The 21,554-nt window shown below is 39.0% G+C and overlaps 2 protein-coding genes across 2 annotated transcripts; both read right to left on the reverse strand.

The window, feature by feature from the left end:
• Positions 1-2,959: 2,959 nt before the first annotated feature.
• LOC124412776 (extensin-like) lies at positions 2,960-3,686 on the reverse strand. Its single transcript, XM_046892893.1, has 2 exons — positions 3,476-3,686; positions 2,960-3,318 (listed from the first exon to the last, which is right to left on the reverse strand). The coding sequence occupies exons 1-2, from the start codon at positions 3,684-3,686 to the stop codon at positions 2,960-2,962; spliced, it is 570 nt and encodes a 189-aa protein (XP_046748849.1).
• Positions 3,687-6,584: 2,898 nt separating this feature from the next.
• LOC124412777 lies at positions 6,585-9,491 on the reverse strand. The gene is made up of 2 exons (XM_046892894.1): positions 8,370-9,491; positions 6,585-8,216 (listed from the first exon to the last, which is right to left on the reverse strand). The coding sequence occupies exons 1-2, from the start codon at positions 9,489-9,491 to the stop codon at positions 6,585-6,587; spliced, it is 2,754 nt and encodes a 917-aa protein (XP_046748850.1).
• Positions 9,492-21,554: the final 12,063 nt, after the last annotated feature.

Raw genomic sequence — 21,554 nt, forward strand, 5'->3', positions numbered from 1 at the left:
TTGTGAAACGGTAATGAAGCTTATTGATTTGTAATCATGTTGCCAATAAAACATAAATTTCGAGCAAATGCTACGAACATTATAAGAAACATAATCACCGATGTGAGAAAGTAGACTGACAATGTAACGTCAGCATTTTTGTCGACTGCGCTAAGTTTGTGCAAGTTAATACCATTGTTGGTGAGTATTTTTTATTTCACGAAAATACTTAGTTTGTCTAAGGTAACAGATCGTTAACACAGATAAAATTGAGATTCATCTGTCGTGCGTTCACTTGTACACACAAAATAATCTCTCTATATCTGTAAAATGTAGCAGAGTGACCCGTGATGCTGTAAAAGACGTGAAGTTAGCTTTTTACAGTTCTTATATGTCAACCACATGTTATTGTGATAGAGAAATATTTATATCTCAAAGTGAAAGTGATTAAAAAAGTTCCAAATGATATTATTTGTTCAGAACAGCATTACACTGCTCGTTCAATACTCTATACAACTATGCACAGGTAAGTATAAGTATCGTTTCACACGTTATACAAAATCTGCGAGAGTACAAAAGTTACATTGTGGGCGATAAGACTCATATTCGCCTACTTTTGCTTTCAACTTATTAGTTCAATTTTACACCAACAGGCTCCGTAGATTATATAGTTGTTTAATGTACGGTTGGGAGTCTCTATTTGATAATATTCTATTTCATCAACTAATTTTCATTGATTGATGAGTGGTGTACGTTAAGTTCCAGAATCGATAGTTTGCACGAAATGCTGTCTTCTGTGCTTCGTGTCTTGTTGTAGGGCCTACTTCTGAACCTGAGAGTTGCTCAAGTCTATCGAGGTGCTGTTGTAATTGAAACGAAAATTGTGACACAACTGGATACATGTCTATTGACGTCCGGAGAAGGTTGACAGGCGTCATGATCTGTTTGTATTAGTAATTCGACAGCGCTACAAATCTAAAACAATTATAGAGTTTAGAAAGATGTTAGAGCATAGAATATTAATATTGTCAAAGTGCATATGTGTCGGACTAATGTAGAAGTACACTCACCCGTGTACGTTTTGTCTCTGTGGATTAACTATATACGTTCTCGGAGCTCGATGTACTTCGTGGTGGGATGTCGATCAGGGTTCAAGTATTTGGTTTCGGTTCAATTAGGGGTGATAATAAAATTAAACTACCTCGTCGTCAACATAGTAGGGATGCCTTGTTCGTCCGTATCTCACGTTGGAACCAATTTTCCGAATCTGTACAGATGAACATTGATAACGATAAGCATACATTTAGATGGTTGTTACACCATGATAATTTTGTGAGTATGATTATTTGACGATTGAGTTAAAACATTGTCTCTGGATGACCAATTTTACCGAACACAAGAAGGACATGTAACAAATGCTACTTACTATATGAATCGAACATCAAGTGTTCTGCAGTTGGCTGGTACAATTACAAAACTCCAGATTATGATTACCCCTTTCAGGAGCCGGGAACTTTTTTGTCGACATTCCAGTTTGAAGTCCTGAAACTTTGCTGTCGGTGCCGTTAGGTTGGATAGTGAAAATATAGCCTACTTCTGAGCCGACACATCGGCTCCCGGTTCTGTGGGGGTTGACAGTAAAATTTTAGGAAAAGTTGTCAAAGTAAATTTACTCTATAGCACTAATTCTTTCACTCACAGCCAAAGTCCAGTATTATCCCAATTTCGGCAAATCAGACGTATTTTCATTTGACATTAACGCAACGATTTCAAATTTAAACGAGTAATACTAATAGTTGTATAAATGCATTTTGTGTAGATATCTGGTTGTTTGCCAGCTAATGCGAAATTAAAACATTCATTTAATAGTAATTAAAGAAGTGTAATGAGAAGCGACCTCAGGAATAATATCACAGATAGTTGTTACAGACTAATCGCACATATGAAAAAATACCCCTCAAAAATAATTTTATAACTAAAACAACTATTCTTTGTGATAGTAAAGCGTAGACAGATGTCTAGATAACATAACGCTTATAATTATGTTCTCAAGTTATGGAATTTTACGAATTTTGCCTATGACTAGGTTACATTATTTCTCGACCACGTTGAAAATATTGCAGCGATTACCAAAAATATTGTTAATTGACAATAACGTAGGTATAATTATTTCTCTTTTAGCAACAGCAGCTGTATCTGTACTTTGACTAATGTAAGTAACGTACAGATGTACCTTAAACGGTAAAGAAATCATGTCCACATGTTAAATAATGTTGCACTCGCGATCAATATGCACGAATTTCATAAGAATGTAAATTACGTCATTTGATATCCGAAGATTCCGAAAGTGATCATGAACAATTCTCCCATCCAGTGTCGGGCACACTAACTAATTCTATCGTATGATAATTTCGTAACTTCTCTTCAGTTCAATGATTCAGTAATGATTCAGTATTGATTGATATGATTGCAATCATACGTGTAGTACTGTGGCTTGGTGCACTATCATGAATTAATGTGATTTGAGATTTGAATTATAAGAAAATACTATGCTTGGATAATACAGCTAACTAAGCCGGACATATGCTCGTGATATAAACATTTTCATTTTACATACCGCCCCACCAAACGGAACTCGCGGGTCTCAAGACGCGAGCTTCCGCAACCGACAACTCCACAAATTGAATGGTTTTTGAGCTCCGGTCTTCGTGTGATTGGTTCGACACCCGAAAGGAACGTTATTTAACACGAAATTTTTTGGTAGCACGAGTTGGCAACAAGGTAACAAGGTATTATACGAAATTTGACAAGGAAACGGAATGGGGATGATGAAAAGGAACATAGAATAACATGCGAAATAAAAAAGGGAGAAACATTCGGGATTCAGATAATCAGGACAGGCATACGGGACAGACATACGGTAGCAGGAATTCGGTAACAGGCATACGGTAACAGGCATGCTAATAGGCATTCGATATATTTACTGGGAGGGAGGAAGGTGTTGCGACAGGAGCCTTGTCAGGGCGATCACTAGAGGGTGGTCCTCTGTGAATAACAGCGGAGGCTGTGGGCGCGGGGTTGCCGGCGGGACAGGAACGTACACTGGATAGGGTTGTGGGACGGTAACGGGATAAGGGACGCGATAGGGAACCGGGACATAATTAGGAGTTGGAACGGGAGGAGGGTTGTGCGCTGCCGGAGCTCGGGCAGTGGGCCTCTCCCCAAAGAGAGCCGTAAAAGTGTCCACGGCCGGCTCCGGCAGACGCATTAGTTCCGGGATGGGTACCGGAGCGGGAGCGGGAGCAGAAACGGTAGCGGAAGCAGGAACGTGAGCGGAAGCTGAATCGGGAGCGGAAGCAGGAACGGGAGCAAGAACGGGGACAGCGCACGAAGCGGCCGAGGGGGGGGGGAGTCGCTGTCCCAGGACTCCTCGTCCTCCGCCGGGGGAGCTGGGCCTGTCACCTCGGCCATCCACCCCTCTGCACACCCCTCGTACCTGCGGCGGGTTCGGCGCGCTCTCCCGCAGGAAAAGCAGAACCCGTGCACGCGCGGGAGTGGGCAGTTCGGGTAGAAGTGCCCTGGCCGACGCAGTTCCAGCACTCCTCCGGCTGGGGATCGAGGGGGAAGGTATCGGGATCGGGAGGGTTTTGGTGTGTGATCGGAGTGGGAACCGGGTTTCCCCTGACACCGGCAGCCCCCGCCGCCATCTAGAGAGGAGGGGGGGTCTGCCTAGGGTTTATTGCTACGTAGGTTGGTTGCTCGGTAGGCTCGGGAGGGGGGGTTCGGATTCGGCACAGATAGGGGGCTACAGGGATGGTGAAGTAACTGGTGGGTTTTGACTCGGGCACACTCTCGGGCACACTCTCAGGCACACTCTCAGTCTCACACTCAGGCATACTAATGGGGACTTGGGGGTTTGCGGGGACGGGAGGGGTGTTCGAGGCGATATCGGGATTCTGGTCGGGAGGGTTCGGGCGCCGGAGCGGGTCGTTCCGTTCAGCCCTGGAGCGCTCCCGCTCCTCGAATCTCCGCAGCAGAGGCCACTGGTCGCCCCCTCCTTCGGCGTCGGGGGCCGACGACGGTCCGGGTTTTGGATCCATCCTGTAAGGAAGTGTCTGCGATATTAGGTACCATCGCGTGTGGCTCTGGCTCGGGACTTTGGTTCTCATTCGTTTCCTCACTCACTCTTTCTGACTGTGGTGAAGTAGCGTCTTCTTCGAAGGGCAGGGGGACCGTAGTTCGGAAGGGTTTTAAATCGCTAACATGGATTTTTCGGTATTCTTGACCTTCGTGGTCTTCAAGATCATAGACTAACGTCGAATGAACCTTCGCAATTTTGTAGGGACCGGGAAACTTTTTGGCTAGTTTGGCCGAGAAACGTTCGGGAGCGGAAGAGAGGACGTGTTGATGTTTCGACACCTGGTCGCCTAATTTGAACGTTTCATCGCGACGGCTACGATTGTAATAGCGCGCTTGGCGTGCGGAGGCCTCATGAAGGTGTTGCGCTATTAAATCCCTCATGAGGGGTAGTCGTTTCATCCTATCTTCCCATTCGGCAGGTGTTTGCAGGAGGATTTTCGGTGGACCTTCCTCGACTTTTGTGCCGGTCGCATTTCTCGTCCGAAATTTAAGAAGGCGGGAGTACACTTTGTGAAAGAGTGATTAGCGGAATTCAAGGCAAAACGTAACTCGGACAAGTGTTGATCCCAATTACGGTGATCATTTTCTAAAAACGCCACTATCATAGTTTTGAGAACTCTATTCACGCGTTCTACCGGATTGGCCTGAGTGTGATAAGGTGAGATAGTACTGTGGACTATCCCGAGTTCCGTACACGCGTCGTTAATTACGTGATTTACAAATTCGGTACCGTTATCAGTCAACAATATTTCGAGAGTCCCCCAGCGGAAAATTATTAAATCTTCGAGAGCTTGTAGTATGGCGGGAGCGTTCGCTTTTCTAGGGGTTTTTATTTCTACCCATTTTGTAAACAAATCTTGGATTACCAGGACGTAGGTGAAGCCTTGACGAGTGGGAGGAAAAGGGCCCATGATATCAGCCGCGATAACGAGCCAGGGTTGTTCTATTACCCGACTACCCATTAGGCCTCGCGGTCCAGTTTGTTTTACCTTGCTTTCCTGGCAAATTTTGCAATTTCTAACAAAGACGGTAACGTCGCGGAACATACCCGGCCAATAATACAGAATGGACATCCTGGCGTGAGTTTTCTCCACGCCTAAATGACCGGCTGCAGGGACAGCATGATTTTCGGTAATGACGATATTTCGGGATTCGGTCGGCACTACAAGTTCCCACGCGTCTAAGCTCGGGATCACCGGGTCGGTGACCTCGTCTTCGCGATGGTAGTAAAGTCTACCCTCCTCTATTTTCCAGTTTGGGAAACGATGGGGGGTATAAACGACGTCGGCTATGCGCTTTTTGTACCACGCATTGGTAGTTTCGGCAATTAAAGAGACGGCATCGGTAACGGCGGGAGGAAGGTCGGGATCGTTAATTTCAAGATCGGGATTGAAGCTATCGCCTTCCAGGCTTTCTTCGTACATTCGAGATAGCGCATCGGGGAGTTGGTTTTGACCACCTTTACGATGTATAAATTTAAAATCGTACTGTAGTAATTCTAACGCCCATCGCGCGAGGCGTCCGGTTGGATTACGTAGACGATGTAACCACTGAAGGCTGCTGTGATCGGTATACACGGTAAATCGGTATCCCTCGAGATAACATCTAAACTTGCGGATTACCCAGATTTCAGCCAAGCACTCTTTCTCGGTCACGGAATATTTACGTTCGGCTTCGGAAAGAACGCGGCTCGTATAGGCGATTGCGTGTTCTACGTCGTCAACTGTTTGCGTTAGAACCGCTCCTACGCCGGTGTCACTCGCGTCGGTATGAAGAACGCACGGTATAGAAAAATCGGGACAAGATAAGGTTGGGGCGGTAATCAGGGCGTTTTTAAGGTAATGGAAGGCGCGGTTTTGGTCTTCCCCCCAATCCCACCGGCGATTCTTTTTCAATAATCGCGTCAGGGGTTCCGCTTGAGTGGCAGTCTTTTACGAATCTACGATACCAAGAGGCCATTCCCAAAAATCTGCGAACCTGTCTGACATTCTTCGGCGCGGGATAATCTATCATCGCGGCAGTTTTATCGGGATCGGGTCTCAACCCTGGTTCGTCGACGAGAAGTCCTAGATACTTAACACTCGGACAGCAAAAGTTAAATTTTTCCCGATTTATGGTTAGACCAGCCTCAGCAATTTTCGAGAGGACTTTCCTCAGCCAGATCAAGTGTATCTCGAAAGTCTCATTGACGATAATTATATCGTCCAGGTATACGAAAACATGGGGCTCCCATTCGGGACCTATCAATTTGTCCATGAGGCGCTGGAAAGTAGCCGGGGCTCCTTTGATCGTGATTTATTTAGCTCATGGCTACTTATGTTCTAATTACATTTTTTTTTTTTTTTTTTTTACACCACTCTCCACATTACATAGTTTACACTACTCTCTAGTTACATAGTTTACATGCTTTATATATATATTTTTTTTTATTTTTTATTTTTTATTTTTTTTTTTTTCCACTTCGCTTACTGCCTTCTTTTTATGTATTCCAATAGTTTTCTCTTATATTCGTTTATATTTGTTGCTTCTTTTACATCCGCTGGTAGTTTATTATACATCTCAAAACCAGTATATGTTACGCATTTCTGTCCGGCAGTCGTCTTTCGGTACTCAATGTTTATGTTTTTCTTTTGTCTCGTATTGTAGTTATGTGTTTCCCCCACCATCCTTATTTGTTCTCTTAAATATCTCGGCATTGTTCCTCTCATAATTTTGTATACAAATAGGCCTACATTATACATGAGTCTTTGTCTTATTGTTAAAAAGTTAACTGCATTTAGCATGTCTCTCACTCGCGTATATCGATCACATCTTAGAATTGCACGCATCGCTCTGTTTTGCACTTTTTGCATGTTTTCAATCCATTCCGCACTAGTATTTAATAATAACGTGTTACAGTACTCGAAATGTGGGGATATTATAGCTTTATAAATTGTCATTAGCGTATTACACGATAAGTGCCTATTTAGTCTGTATAAAAAATTTACTTTCTTAGATGTCTTCTTAACAATAAACATTGCTTGCGCATTAAAACTCAGCTTATTATCAATTATAACCCCTAAATATTTTATTTCTCTAACCTCTTCTATTTGTATACCTGCTATCTTAAAATTACACTTATTTTCTATACCTAGTTTTCTTGGATCGTGAATTATCATGCTTTTGGTCTTTGTTGTATTTAATTTTAGCGAGTTACTATTCATCCATTTTACCACCCTTTCTAAATCATGATTCAGTTTCTGTTCAATTTCCTCAGTATTTGTACCACTTATGAATATAACTGTGTCATCCGCAAACATTTTGCATTGACAGAATTCAAGTTGTCTCGCGAGGTCATTTATATATAATATAAACAGTAGTGGCCCAAGAACGGAACCTCGTGGCACTCCGAACTTAGTTTTCCTTTTTTCTGACATTTTGTTTCCATATTTTACCTGTTGTGTCCGGTTTTCTAGGTACGATTTAATCCATTTCCATGTTGTTCCCATTATCCCATAATTTGCTAGCTTCTGTAATAATAACCGTCTGTTTATAGTTTCGAATGCCCTTTTTAGATCCAAGAAAATCACGCCAATCAATTTACTTCTATCTAAGCTTTTTCTCCATATTATTATCGTATTTTGTAGTGCCGTTTCACATGAATAATTTCTCCGGAAACCCGATTGTTCATCTGTTAATATATCAGATCTTTCAATGTACTCAATCAGCTGATTTTTCGCTGCTTTTTCTAATATGCTTTCGTACAGTGGTAGCATATTTATCGGTCTGTATTCTTCTGCTTTTATTGTTTTGGTTATTTTCGGAATTGGTATGATTGTTGACGTTTTCCAGTTATTCGGAAAAACGCCGTCCCTGAGGGATTTATTTATTAGTTTCACCGTAACTTCTTCTATGCTATTCCATGCCATTTTTATTATTTTCGTCGTTATACCTTCTTCCGTTCCCTTCTTATCTTTCATATTTTGTATTATCTTACGTACTTCCTCTCGTGTAACTTCTCTGAATTCGCTATGTTTTGGCTCCTCCTGTCCACGTCTTTCCAACCTTACTTCAGTTATGTTTACGTGTTCATTTCCGCCTACGATATCCTCTATACTCTTTAGGAAGAATTCATTAAATTTGTTTGCTATCTTCTCTTCATCTTTTTCCTTCTCCCCATTAAAACTAATTTCTTTTGGTATTTCGTTTTTCTTTTTACTCCCTATTACTGATTTTATTGTTTTCCACATTTTTTGGGGGTCAGTTTTGACTGAGTCAATTTTTTCTTCGTAATATTTTCTTTTACTTCTTCTGAGCGTTGCCACTGCTTCGTTTCTCAACCTTCTATACTCTAACCATTCTTCTCCCACTTTTGTATTTTCCATTCTTGTCGCCCTCTTATATGCCTCGTCTCTCCTTCTACTAGCCTCACGGACTTCTTCCCCTATCCACGGTTTATCATTCCATTGCGCCTTTTTTCGTTTTTTTACAATAGGTGCTATCTTATCTATATTTTCTACTATACATTGTACTAGATTATTTGCGAATTCATCTACACTATCCATCTCGTTACATTTTCTGTCAATTTCTCTCGCTATCGTCTCTTTAAAATTTTCATTATCAACATTTGTGAAGTCTCTTGTATAAAATTCTATTATATTATTATCCGTTTTGTTAGTTTTCCTTACGTTAATTCTTATTATGTGGTGATCCGAGATTTTTGGTGTTTTGTGCACTTCTGTCTCTACTTTGAAATTTGAAAATACCAGGTCTATTATTGTTTTGGCTTCCCCTTGTATTCTTGTGTAGTCTCTCACATATTGCTTTATTCCCATACACTTTAGTTTATCTATTAACCTCTTTGAGTATTGGTTTTCTTTACTCACGTCAATGTTAAAATCTCCCGTCACTATAATATGCCCTATGTCCACTATTTTATCACATTCTTTTATAATTTCGTCGATAAATAATCCATCACTCTTACTCGGTGAATGATAAACGTTACAGATTATTATTCCTTCGTATTTCCCCATTAGCTTTATTGTACAGATCCATGCGTTTTTTTCCACAGTTTTTATCGTAATTACCTTATATTTAATATCTTTTTTTATGTATGTTAACAATCCCCCTGTTCTACTACTATAACTATCGCATCGTACGGTATTGTAGTTTTGTATTTCTATTTCAAAATCCTCTATTTCCTCTTTTACATGTGTTTCGGTCACGCATGCTATTATCGGTCTATTTCTTATTATCAAGTTTTCGATGTTGTCTTTGTTATGTATATATCCTGCTGCATTTAGTACCAAGATGAACTCATCTTTTCCGTTTGTTATTTTCCCTGTTCCTAGTTCCTCTTTATGGGCAATTAATCTCCTTATATTCGAGCACATGATAGTATCATTCTCTTCGTGTATTCGTTGCTATTCTATGTCTACTTCTACCGACCTTTTTCTTCTTTCTTCGTCCAGCTTTTTACGGTATGACGGGCATTCTCTGTCTGTCGCTGCATGTTCATCCTTAATTTTATTATTATTGTATTGTTTACTTTTCCCCCAACAGTTTACACATTTCTTTTTTTCTGACGTACAGTCGTTGCCGTTGTGGTTTCCCGCACAGTGTTGGCAAACTTCTTCTTTTTTGCAATCTTTTGACATGTGGTTGAATCCCCAGCAATTGAAGCATCTCAATACGCTGACGAAATCATACACCCTGCATTTTTTCCATCCTATATTCACTTTTTCTTTTCTTATTAGTTCCTTGTGGGTTTCTGCATCCGTTTCGATTATCAGTGTTCCCTCGCTATGGTTTTCGTTTCTCGTCTTTTTCATTTTCTCTGAGAGTCCATAAGGCATACGTACGAATTGGTATAGGCCCTTTCCCGATGCTGTAAAAGCGGTAACTTCGTGACTCGCGGTATCTAACGGTACTTGAAAGTAGGCTTGGCTAAGGTCCAAAGTCGAGATGTAGCGGGCTTTACCTAATTTATCTAGAATGCCTGACATGAACGGAAGGGGGTAGGCATCCTTTTAAGCAACCTCGTTGACCTTACGAAAATCGAGACAAAAACGGTACTTCCCATTCGGTTTCTTTATCATTACAATGGGACTCGACCAGTCGCTACGGGAGGGCTCTATAACGCCTGAATCTAACATTTTGTCTACCTCCTAGTGCATTGCCTCGCGAACCACGGGAGATACTTGGTAGTATTTTTGTTTGATCGGCGGGTGCCCCTGCACGTCAATCGTGTGAACTGCTAAGTCGCTAACACCGGGACGATCGGAAGGGTTCGGGAAACAAGTTTGGACCACCTCGTGTAGGCGGGCCTCCTGCAGTGCAGACAGTTCGGCAAATCCGGCTACGGCGGAAAGTTCAGACGGCAGCGGGAATTCTAGCGAATTTTCGGGGTTGATCGAAAGCGCTGACGATATTTTTAAACTCGGCGTAATCTGCTCGGCTGGAGCGAGAGACGTGACGGGAGGATTTGTTTGAACGGGACGCAATAGAATCTGATTCGCTAAAACGGGATACGGCACAGCGTGCCTCGGTAAAACGGGAAGCGTTACGTCGGGGTTCGGAGTGTCGAACCTCGGTATGAACGGCTCGGTCATCGGCATTCGATAGTTCGAGGGATTCTGCAAGGCATGGTTCGATCCGACGGTATGCGGTACGGGAGGATGCGATACGACGGTATGCGGCACGGGAGGATGCGATACGACGGTATGCGGCACGGGAGGATTCGATACGACGGTATGCGATACGGGAGGATTCGGTACAACGGTATGCGGTACGAAAGGATTCGATACGACGGTATGCGGTACGGGAGGATTCGATACGACAATTTTGGGCGAGCGGTTTTTGAACGGGGTTACTAGGGTATTAACGGCTTGCGGCGTACCGCGGTGAGAGCCGGCATGCGGTTCTCCGGACGTCGTTTCGAAAATTTCCAAGGACCAATCCGGAAGTAACCAGGAATCTCCGACAAAATCAACCGTGAAACCAAAAGCTTTCGGGAAATCCATTCCCAAAACGCATTCATATTTGAACGAGGGGGCGAATCGTACCACGAGATCTTCCCTAGAATTGGAGAATTCGAACGGCAGAGCTAATTCACCCCGTGTTTTGTCGACTACGCCGTTGGGATATAAAATTTCCGGTTGCCGATTGCGGGCCGCCAAGGCAAGCGCTTCGGGAAAATACTTGAAAGCCGGTTTACCGATATACGTTCGGCACGCCCCAGGGTCAAATAGACCCTTTAATGGTTGCCCGTCCACGATAATCTTCAAGTAATACCGCGGGTCGCTGTCAAATTGTCGAACGGGATTACAAAAAGCGGAAGAATCAAAGGTAGGGTTGGATCGCGACGGGTTCTTTGGCAGGGAACTATCAGCGATCCCGTCTTTTAGTTCCCAGGTTCGTTTCCCGACGGTATTGCGGTACAGGTGGGACAGGTATTTTTGAAATAATTTTTGGTTCCGCAACCGAAACAATAGATTCGGCGCTCCTGGGTGCATTGTCGGTGGCTATGACCCGCTTGGTCACAATTCCAGCATTTGCCTGGACGGGCCTCGGGACTAGTTTGGTTCCCGACAGCGACGGAACGGTTTGCGGCTGGAGCCGATTGAGATACCCTGCGAGAGGGATTTACGGTACGGGAGGGGGCGGTAACGGTAGACGGGATTTCGGGAGTCCGGGAGCGAGCAAGTGGGGTGACCTCTGGATCCTGAATCGTGACCCTTTTCTTGCTCTGTTGTTCGTGAACTGGTGGTCTTCGCCCACCTGGAGAAGAAGTCGGAGCTTCGTTCGTAGCCGCGACGCGACCGCGAGTTGAGTTTCGGGGTGCCCGGTAAGCTAGTTCCGGCACAGAGATTCCTCAGGCTTGAGAGGGGGAGTATAAAACATAGACTTATAGAGATAGACTCCGCGCTCCTTGCACCGAGTTGAAGCCCAACGTAGAAAGAGAGGGCAACAGCGGGAGTCCGACCTCTCACTTTAATCGGCGACTTGGTGGGGGGAAACAGCGTGTCTATGTACGCACCACGGCGTCCACTCCCCTCTCGTGAGTTCTTACAACTCGCGTACTGTTTTGGGTCTTATATTATTGATATCGTGCAAAAATAATTGTAGTGAGAAAATAAAATCGAATTTCAAACAAACAATGGTAAGGCGGTGCTGTATATGCAACGTGCAAGCCACAATATATTCGGACATTTCTTGATACAATTTATATAGTGACTATAATATGACTGCTGCTATTCTCATTCTTTTTTTAAATACACACCTACGCTAATCTACTTCCGTCTTCTTCTTCTTCTTCCAGATGGCCTATTAATACCTAGTCCTATCTTGATATCTACCTCCCCGCTTGCCTTATTGCTTTTGGCGCTGCTCCGGCTGCTCCCCACTCTTTCGTCCGTGCAAGAGAGAGGTCGGACTCCCCCTGTTGCCCTCTTGTAACGAATTTAATAAATTGAAGTGTAAGATTAAAATTATAAAATATACTGTCAAATTAATAATGAAATAAAATAAACATATAAAAAGGAATGAATGTATGTATAAATAAAAATACAAATAAATATAAATGAAAGTATAAATAAATATAAATAAAAATATAAAGAAGTATAAATAAAAATATAAATAAATATAAATAAAAAGATAGCAACACAAAATTAATAATAAATAATTAAAAAGAACGATAAAATGCTGAATAAAAATCCCTTTTAGGCGATCACTTATCTTTTTTTGATTGGATTTGTGCGTTATCGTTTGGCGATCGTCTTTTAGTCGGTCCTTGATCCTTTATTAAAAAATATATACATATATATCCCAACAGGGTCGACGAAAGAAATAAATAATGTAAATAATTATTAAAATCACAGCAGAAGAAAAAGTAAAAGAATTTGCTTGGCCAAGCATAGATATAATGTCTTATTTCTGTGACGTTTGCGGACCGACTGTCCGATAGCACGAACCCAACGTCTCGCCAGTGCCGCACATATACACCTCAAAATAGCGCTACATATGTGTATATACATACAGGTTCTTACATTCCCCCGCCAATTTTGATGACCAGGTTGCTATGCAATTAATTTCATCAAAATTCTACATATCTACATACTAAATTTTAAAATTAATACATATAAATATTATATTAGTTTCTATTTACATTTTCCCATTTTTAGTAATAAAGTAAATCGATTAAACTTGCTGTATAATGCAACCAATTTTTTAGGTCTTTCAAAATTTTCGTCGAGCTCAAATTCAATTTTAATCCTAAATTACAATGTCTTCCTCGACGGTTTTCTTGATTAACACTGCGTCACATACTACGTATAGCCTATTTATCATTATGAACATGTTTGCATCGTCATACGGCATAAGTTTACCTTGTCTGGATAAAAATTATGAAAATCTCATACATCACATTTTACGCTATTCTATTTACAATATTTACAAATTCTTTTAGCATTGAACAGTATAGAACTTCTCAATAAGGGATTAGCGAAGTCAAATATCTATCTATACAATTTTTTTTTTTTTTTTTTTTTTTTTTTTTTAGTCAAGTCGATTGGTAGTATCTACGCAGACTCATTCGATTATATATTCCTATTACCATGGAGTTGTCATTTATATCAGCTAATTTATAAGCATTGTCGTTTATTTTTTCTATAATATTGTAAGGTCCTTTATACAGATGAAAAAATTTATGCGTAGTTTTATTTAGAGCTGATGATGGGTATGGCACATGTAATAATACTTTATCGCCTACATTTAAGATTATAGATGATTTTGATTTTTGTTGGCGTTTTCTTTGTTCAAAGTTTTTTTTGAGATTTTCATTTGCTAAAAAAATCTTTATTTCGTGTTTTTCTTCGATCATTTCTGGAAATTTAATTATTTGTCTAACTTTACTATATACTTGTTCTCCAAAATGCAATTCATAAGGTACATATCCTGTGCTATGGTGGGTAGTTAAATTTAAAAAATTTTCAATTTCTTTTACACTCTTGGCCCATTTTGTATGTTTATCAGAACAAAGCGTACGAAATAATCTTCCAATCTCTCGCATAACTCTCTCAGTTGGGTTAGACTGAGGATGACGTATAGAAGAGTAACAAACCTTAACATTTAATTTTTCCAATTCTACTTTCCATTTGTCGGCCGTAAATTGTGTGCCATTGTCAGATAATATTCTTTTTGGTTTCCCAACGTTCACAAAATAATCATTAATTAACCTATTTAGCGCAGATATGGTAGTTGCTCTTTTTAAAGTATATATTTGACAGTATTTAGAAAAAGCGTCTATCGCGACTAGAAGATATTGTACCCCACCTATAGATCTTGGCAATGGACCATAAAAATCAACCGTCAACAGTTCGTTCGGCTTTTCAGCAAGCACTCTCATAAATTCACCTTGCATACTATATGATAAAACTTTAACTCGCTGACACAAATCACAAGACTGCACGTATTTTTTGATATGATCTTTCATTTTACGCCAATAATAATATGTACTAATGTATTGAAATGTTTTATATACTCCCATATGACCTATTTTTTCATGAACAGACTTGACCAATAATCTTACCAAACAATCTGGAATAACTAAACACCAATATTTACCATGGGGTGATTTATAAAATAAAATGTCATTTTTGAGTTTATACGATACATTATGATTTGCTAATTCAGATTTACACGATACTATAATTTTATTCAACTGTGGGTCATCTATTTGCAAATGTTTTATATTTTTCAGTTCTCTAAGTAAAGATACATCAATTTCTATTGCTTTTGACTTTATAACTTCTAATCGGACATCTATTCTATTGATCAAAATTTCATTCAAATTTGCAATTAGTATTCTATTGGTTTCAGGTTCAGCTTGTTTACCATCTATATTTCTACTAAAAAAATCAGCTACTAGATTGTCTTCGCCTGTACAGTGTTTAATTTCAAATGTATATTCTTGGAGTAGTAAACTCCAACGTATAAGTCGCATGCTTTGAAATTGAGCAGTTTTTAAAAATGTTAGTGCGTGATGATCAGTGATTATTAGAAATGGACATCCTATCAGATAAATTCTAAACTTTATTACTGCAAATACTATAGCAAGTAATTCTTTTTCTGTTGTATTATAATTAAGTTCGGCTTTCTTTAAACATCTACTTACTAACGATATTATTCTATGATCTCCCGCGGAATCTATTTGATACAGAATACCACTTATTCCGAGATTGCTGGCATCAGTTTGTACACGGAATTCGGTATTCGGAATGTAGTGATTTAACGTAACATACTTTAAAAACATCTCTTTCAGCTTATTAAAGGCTTTTGCATGCTGGCTTTTCCATTCCCAGTGAACATTATCTTTTAAAAGGTTACGAAGCGGTGTTACTTGATTTGCATATCTAATACTAAATTGCCTGTAATAATTACATACACCTAAAAATTGTTGAAGTTGTTTTTTATTAGTAGGAGCCGGAAATTTCTGTATTACTTCTAACTTTTCTGGCTTTGGATATACGCCAGTGGGTGTAATTATAAAACCTAAAAACGAAATCGAATCCCTACATAACAATGTTTTCGTTAAACGGATAGTGAAATTGTGTTGCATCAAACGGCTAAATACTAAATTTAAATGTTGCATATGAGAATCAAAATCAGGAGACGCAATAAGCAAGTCATCTATGTAACAAGTCAGAAAAGCAGAATATTCATTACCAATTGCTAAATTAAGTGCACGAATGAACCCACTTCCTGCCGTTTTAAGACCGAAAGGTATCCTACAAAATTGATATACAGTACCATTATGAACAAAAGCAGTAAATTGACGAGAATTTTTCTCAAGGGGAATTTGCCAATATCCGTGTGTTAAATCTGTTGTCGTCATAATTTTAACACCATGATGTTTTCTCATAAGTTCTTCAATCAACGGCGGTGACTCATTATCAGCTTCAATAATATTATTTAAATGACGGGCATCTAAACAAATTCTCACTCCACCTTCTTTTTTAGGTACGATCCGAAGTGGATTACAAAAAGGGCTAATAGAACGTTCTATTATTCCTTCTTGGATCATATTTTGTATCTCTAAATCCACAGCTTCTCTATATTTTAACGGTACGGGGTACGATCGTTTCATAAATGGTCTATCAGTTGTAAGTTTGATTGAATGTTCATAAATTTTAGCACAGCCTGGTTTATCAGAAAACAGGTGCTCATATTGACATAACAATTTTTCAAGAACTACTCTTTGCTCACCGTTCAGACCCATAAGACTTGTCACGATCGTTCGGACATCCTCACAAAAACTTTGATCATTATTCTTACGTATAATTGCTCTACTAAAACAATTCAAAGATTCCTCAATGAAATTATCTTCACACAAATTATAATCCTCTTTTAAAATTTGACCATTCCAATCACTTTGATTTATATCATCAATTACTAATGCATCAAATTCATCAATTTCATCACAATCAATAGTTACATTTTCTATTTCTAAATGGACATTTTCATTAATTTTTTCTACAACGATATTATAATTTTCTTCAATACGACACACGTCATCATTATCTATCTCTTTCTCTATGCTCCTCCTCTCATCATTAATATTCATAATGTTTAAATCATTTTTACATTTTACAGAAATATTTTCACATACATTTTCATATTGTTTGACATTATTTATCACGTTATTGCTCACGATTGTCATATTATCATCATTGTTTTCATAAACTTTCGAAACGACTATATTATCAATATCAAATCGATTTCTATTATCTAATTTGATTGGGTAATTATTGCATTTTATGTTAACAATTTGTATATACGTTTTTTGATCCCATGCAAATGATTTTAGCTGTTCTGAAGATTCCCGACCGTACGAGCAGAACGACGGTGCAACGAGCGTTCCATTTATTTCAATAGTTTTGCATCCATAATCTAACAAGACTCTATTTATGAACAACCAATCATTACCAAAAATAATATCATTTACTAAATGTGGTACGATTAAAAAGACCGTACGTATAATTTTGTCTCCTATACTAACATCTACAAGTATTTGTCGCCTGACTGGAGTAGTTTTTTGTCCTATAGCCGATAATACTAATACATTACTAACAGGAAGTTCATTTAAATCATGATTGTTTTTTAAGTATTTATAAAATTTTTCCGACATGCAAGTTATTTGGCTTCCGGTATCAATCAAAGCTGAAACTTGATTTTTTAAAATAACAACATGTATGTGCGGTCCCTTAGATAAGTGGTTTTCTGTATCTTGATTCTTTGCTATATACGGATTATCATTCATATCATTTACAAGGTCCTTAGCTAAATTTATATAGTCACAACACGATGCGGGACCCACTCGCAACGCGTTGTTATTTAGTTTAAATGTTTATTTAGCACATTATTTACGCCTTGTTGTCCCATAACTTGATTATTTGTATTTAATAATGGAGGTGGTGGATAGCTAAAATTAGGTAATACTATTTGATTATTTGCAGATGTTGAGAAATTATTCGAACTTTGCCCATTTGACATTACATTGTTTGTATTCGGATTTTGCGGAATATTCTGGGTATAATTTTGGCAATTGAAGTATGATTGAGGAATTGTTTGGTAATTAGCAGGTTGATAATTTGTATCTTGACTATTATTATGTTTATATGTTGTGTTTTTAAAATTTTGAGATTGAGTTATAGAATTAGTAATATTTTGATTTTGACGTCTTTCATTGTCTCGTTCTTGATACGTACTATCTAAATGCGATAAAGTCTGTTCTATTTGTTTCGTATCAGAAAAATTTACTGTTGCCAATATATCGCGAACTCTGTTCGGCAATTGTTGAACAATTGTGTAATTAATTTCAAATACATCTAATTTTGGCGTAAAGTATTTAGCTTCAACAACTTGCTTGAAAAAATACATTTGCAATGATCCATCTTGTGATTTGTATTTTCGAGAACTCCACTTGTTTTTTGCCTTTACTTGTATAGGAATCGAGTAAAATTTTTCCAGAAATGCTCTCTTAAAAACATCATAATTTTCGATTTGCTGCTTAATTGAATCCCACCACAATCTAGCTCTACCTTTTAATTTATTTTCTATAATTCCTAATTTCCATTGACCAACAATATTTTTTAAATTAAAATAGCTCTCCATATTATTTAAAAATTCTATCGGATTTGAAGTTTCTTCGTCATAAAATTCAGGAGTATTTATCTCGATATGAGTTCTTTGCAAACTAGCTACCAATCCACTTACCAATGTTTCATCATTATTTACTGTATTTGTTTGTTGTGGACGAAACGTTTCTAGTATTTCCCGTTGCTCTCGATTTTGCGTTTTCAATATTTGAATCTCCCGTGCTAATTCTTCGTTTCGTGTTTGCTGACTTTGTAGCTGAACCACGCATTCTCTTAATCCAGATAGACTCGCTAATTCCTCCTTAAGACGTTCCAACTGTTCTTCCATGTTCATATTTATTGTAGGTTTTTCTGAGCTCGCCTTTGTCTCTGTCCTCGTCGCTATCGGTGAATGTACAATTTTGGACCTGGTTTTAATGGTCGAACGATTAGCCATCAATATATGTTAAATTTATTTTACGTAATTTTCCTGCATTTCAACGCCATAAAACAATTAACATAAAAACGAAAATCACAAATATATATATAAAAAGATAAAGAGACTTTTGTTCGGGCGCCAATTTTGTAACGAATTTAATAAATTGAAGTGTAAGATTAAAATTATAAAATATACTGTCAAATTAATAATGAAATAAAATAAACATATAAAAAGAAATGAATGTATGTATAAATAAAAATACAAATAAATATAAATAAAAGTATAAATAAATATAAATAAAAATATAAAGAAGTATAAATAAAAATATAAATAAATATAAATAAAAAGATAGCAACACAAAATTAATAATAAATAATTAAAAAGAACGATAAAATGCTGAATAAAAATCCCTTTTAGGCGATCACTTATCTTTTTTTGATTGGATTTGTGCGTTATCGTTTGGCGATCGTCTTTTAGTCGGTCCTTGATCCTTTATTAAAAAATATATATATATATATCCCAACAGGGTCGACGAAAGAAATAAATAATGTAAATAATTATTAAAATCACAGCAGAAGAAAAAGTAAAAGAATTTGCTTGGCCAAGCATAGATATAATGTCTTATTTCTGTGACGTTTGCGGACCGACTGTCCGATAGCACGAACCCAACGTCTCGCCAGTGCCGCACATATACACCTCAAAATAGCGCTACATATGTGTATATACATACAGGTTCTTACAACATTGTAAATGCACCTTGACAGGCATTACTGCTAACAAGCCATCAAAGAATGCCGATGTTCGGATGGAAGTGCTGTGTGGCAGGATTTGATCCGGCGATTAAACACGTCAAGAAACGACCTTTGAATGGTGAAAAACGAATCGAAGTGACTGAATCATTGGCAACTGCTTCGGCTACCATTTGGCGCAGAAATTTTGCTAGAGATCATATGGATATGTATGACGGTGAGCCTCCGAACCTTTACAGGGCAGCGACTTTGCGAAAAGGAAAGCAGGAGAGACGGGATAAATTTTCAAAAGTGAAAGGGACGTGTGCCATTTCCAGTTTAAATAATATGAAATATACCGACTACGCAGGTTCTATACACGCTCTAAGTCACGATCCTTTTTTCGTACACCATTGGACCACCACACAAATAGCGGTGTATATAGATCACCACGACGTCGTAGATATCGATGCTACCGGTTCATTAATAAAGAAATTTCTCTTACCAAATGGTGAACAATGTCCGCACATTTATCTGTACCAGGCACTTGTGGATACCGGGACCTACAAAATGCCGGTATTTCAAATGTTGAGCGCCGCCCAGAACTTAAATGCCATTCAGTATTGGCTTTGCGAATTTCTGAGAATCGGCGAGAGACACAAATCCGGGTTCCCCCTACCACGAACAGTGGTATGCGACTTTGATAAAGCAGTACTTAATGCCATTGCCAAAGCATTTGGTTAAAACGCGAATCTCAAGGCTTACTTGTCGACATGCTCTACTCTTGAAAGAAGCCGAAATTCAGATTCCTAATTGTTTTATACGTTTAGATATTTGCCATTATATGCACTTTTTGTCACGATGGAAATTTTTTTCAGCACTACAAAATCCCACAGTAAAAAATTTTTATCGTTCTGCCTTCGCATTACTAACAAAGCAAACAGTTTTTGCACAATTTGTAGATTTAGCAAAAAGCATCGCTATTTTGTCCCTCAGTGAAGATATCGGAAAGAACAACCTGGGAGAGGAAGTGCCAGCTGAACGCGCACGCTGTATGATTACTGGAAAGATCAAAGGTATCGATGATTTACAAATCCCAGAAGAACTTCCTGATGATAACGGTAATTGTATTCACGAGCATGAAACTTCGTTAGACGATTGTAGCATCGTGTCCTGGGCCCATGGACTATTAGATGAATGTCGCCATACGGTAGCGTCGTCGAGTACGGGTGATCAGCCGAACCCTTATTATGTCCCGGAAATCAGCAAAAAATTGAAAACTTTATTATACTATTTTCCCTTATATACGGGCGTGATGATTGGTGTTTTCGGATACGGGGAAGTAAATATAAGCTCTGCACCTGTCGAGTCGGAAATGAATGACGTGAAGCACGTTATGTTGCGCAACGAATCCCGACCAATAAGGGCAGACAAATATGTCGCTACGCATTTGTTGTCGTTCGAAGGCAGAGCAAAGCTAGCTGTTGCCTCACAGGAATGGGCAATGCAGGATGACAGTGCAAAAAAAGATGCATCCTGTTCCATCCAGAGCGTAAAACAATCACCGACGAGGTTGACTCCGATTCTTTTTAACGATGACGAAGAATTGGTTAATATGATGGTACCGGAAAATATACCAAATGCGATGAGTTCGACTCCAATTGACGATATGAATACGGTTGTACCTCAAAATATAGCAAACACTGACGACTATTTAACGATCAAACGAACTTACCTGTTGTGAAGTTCGATCGTAATTATATGTAGAGTCTCGTTTGAGATGATTACATCGTAGTACCGCCTACTTCACACGCTAGTGTCACGAATATTCAGAGCTTAACAAAAAAGACCGCCCGGCCTCCGTGGCGCTGCGGTCGTTCCCTCTCCAAGTCATATTGTTCAAAGTAACCCCAGAAGGATTAAAATAATAAAACCAACACATTTCAATAAATGAAGGGGAGGGAATAGTAACAATGGAACGAAAAACGTTCTAAGGGTGGGCTGTAATCATCTCAAACGAGACTCTACATATAATTACGATCGAACTTCACAACAGGTAAGTTCGTTTGATCGTTAAATTATATTACGAGTCTCGTTTTCGAGATTACATCGTAGATGTTCAGAAACAACTCATTTTATTATTTTCAAACAGCC

Source organism: Diprion similis, chromosome 11 (genome assembly GCF_021155765.1).
Source record: "Diprion similis isolate iyDipSimi1 chromosome 11, iyDipSimi1.1, whole genome shotgun sequence".
In the NCBI taxonomy this organism is placed as follows: Eukaryota; Metazoa; Arthropoda; class Insecta; order Hymenoptera; family Diprionidae; genus Diprion; species Diprion similis.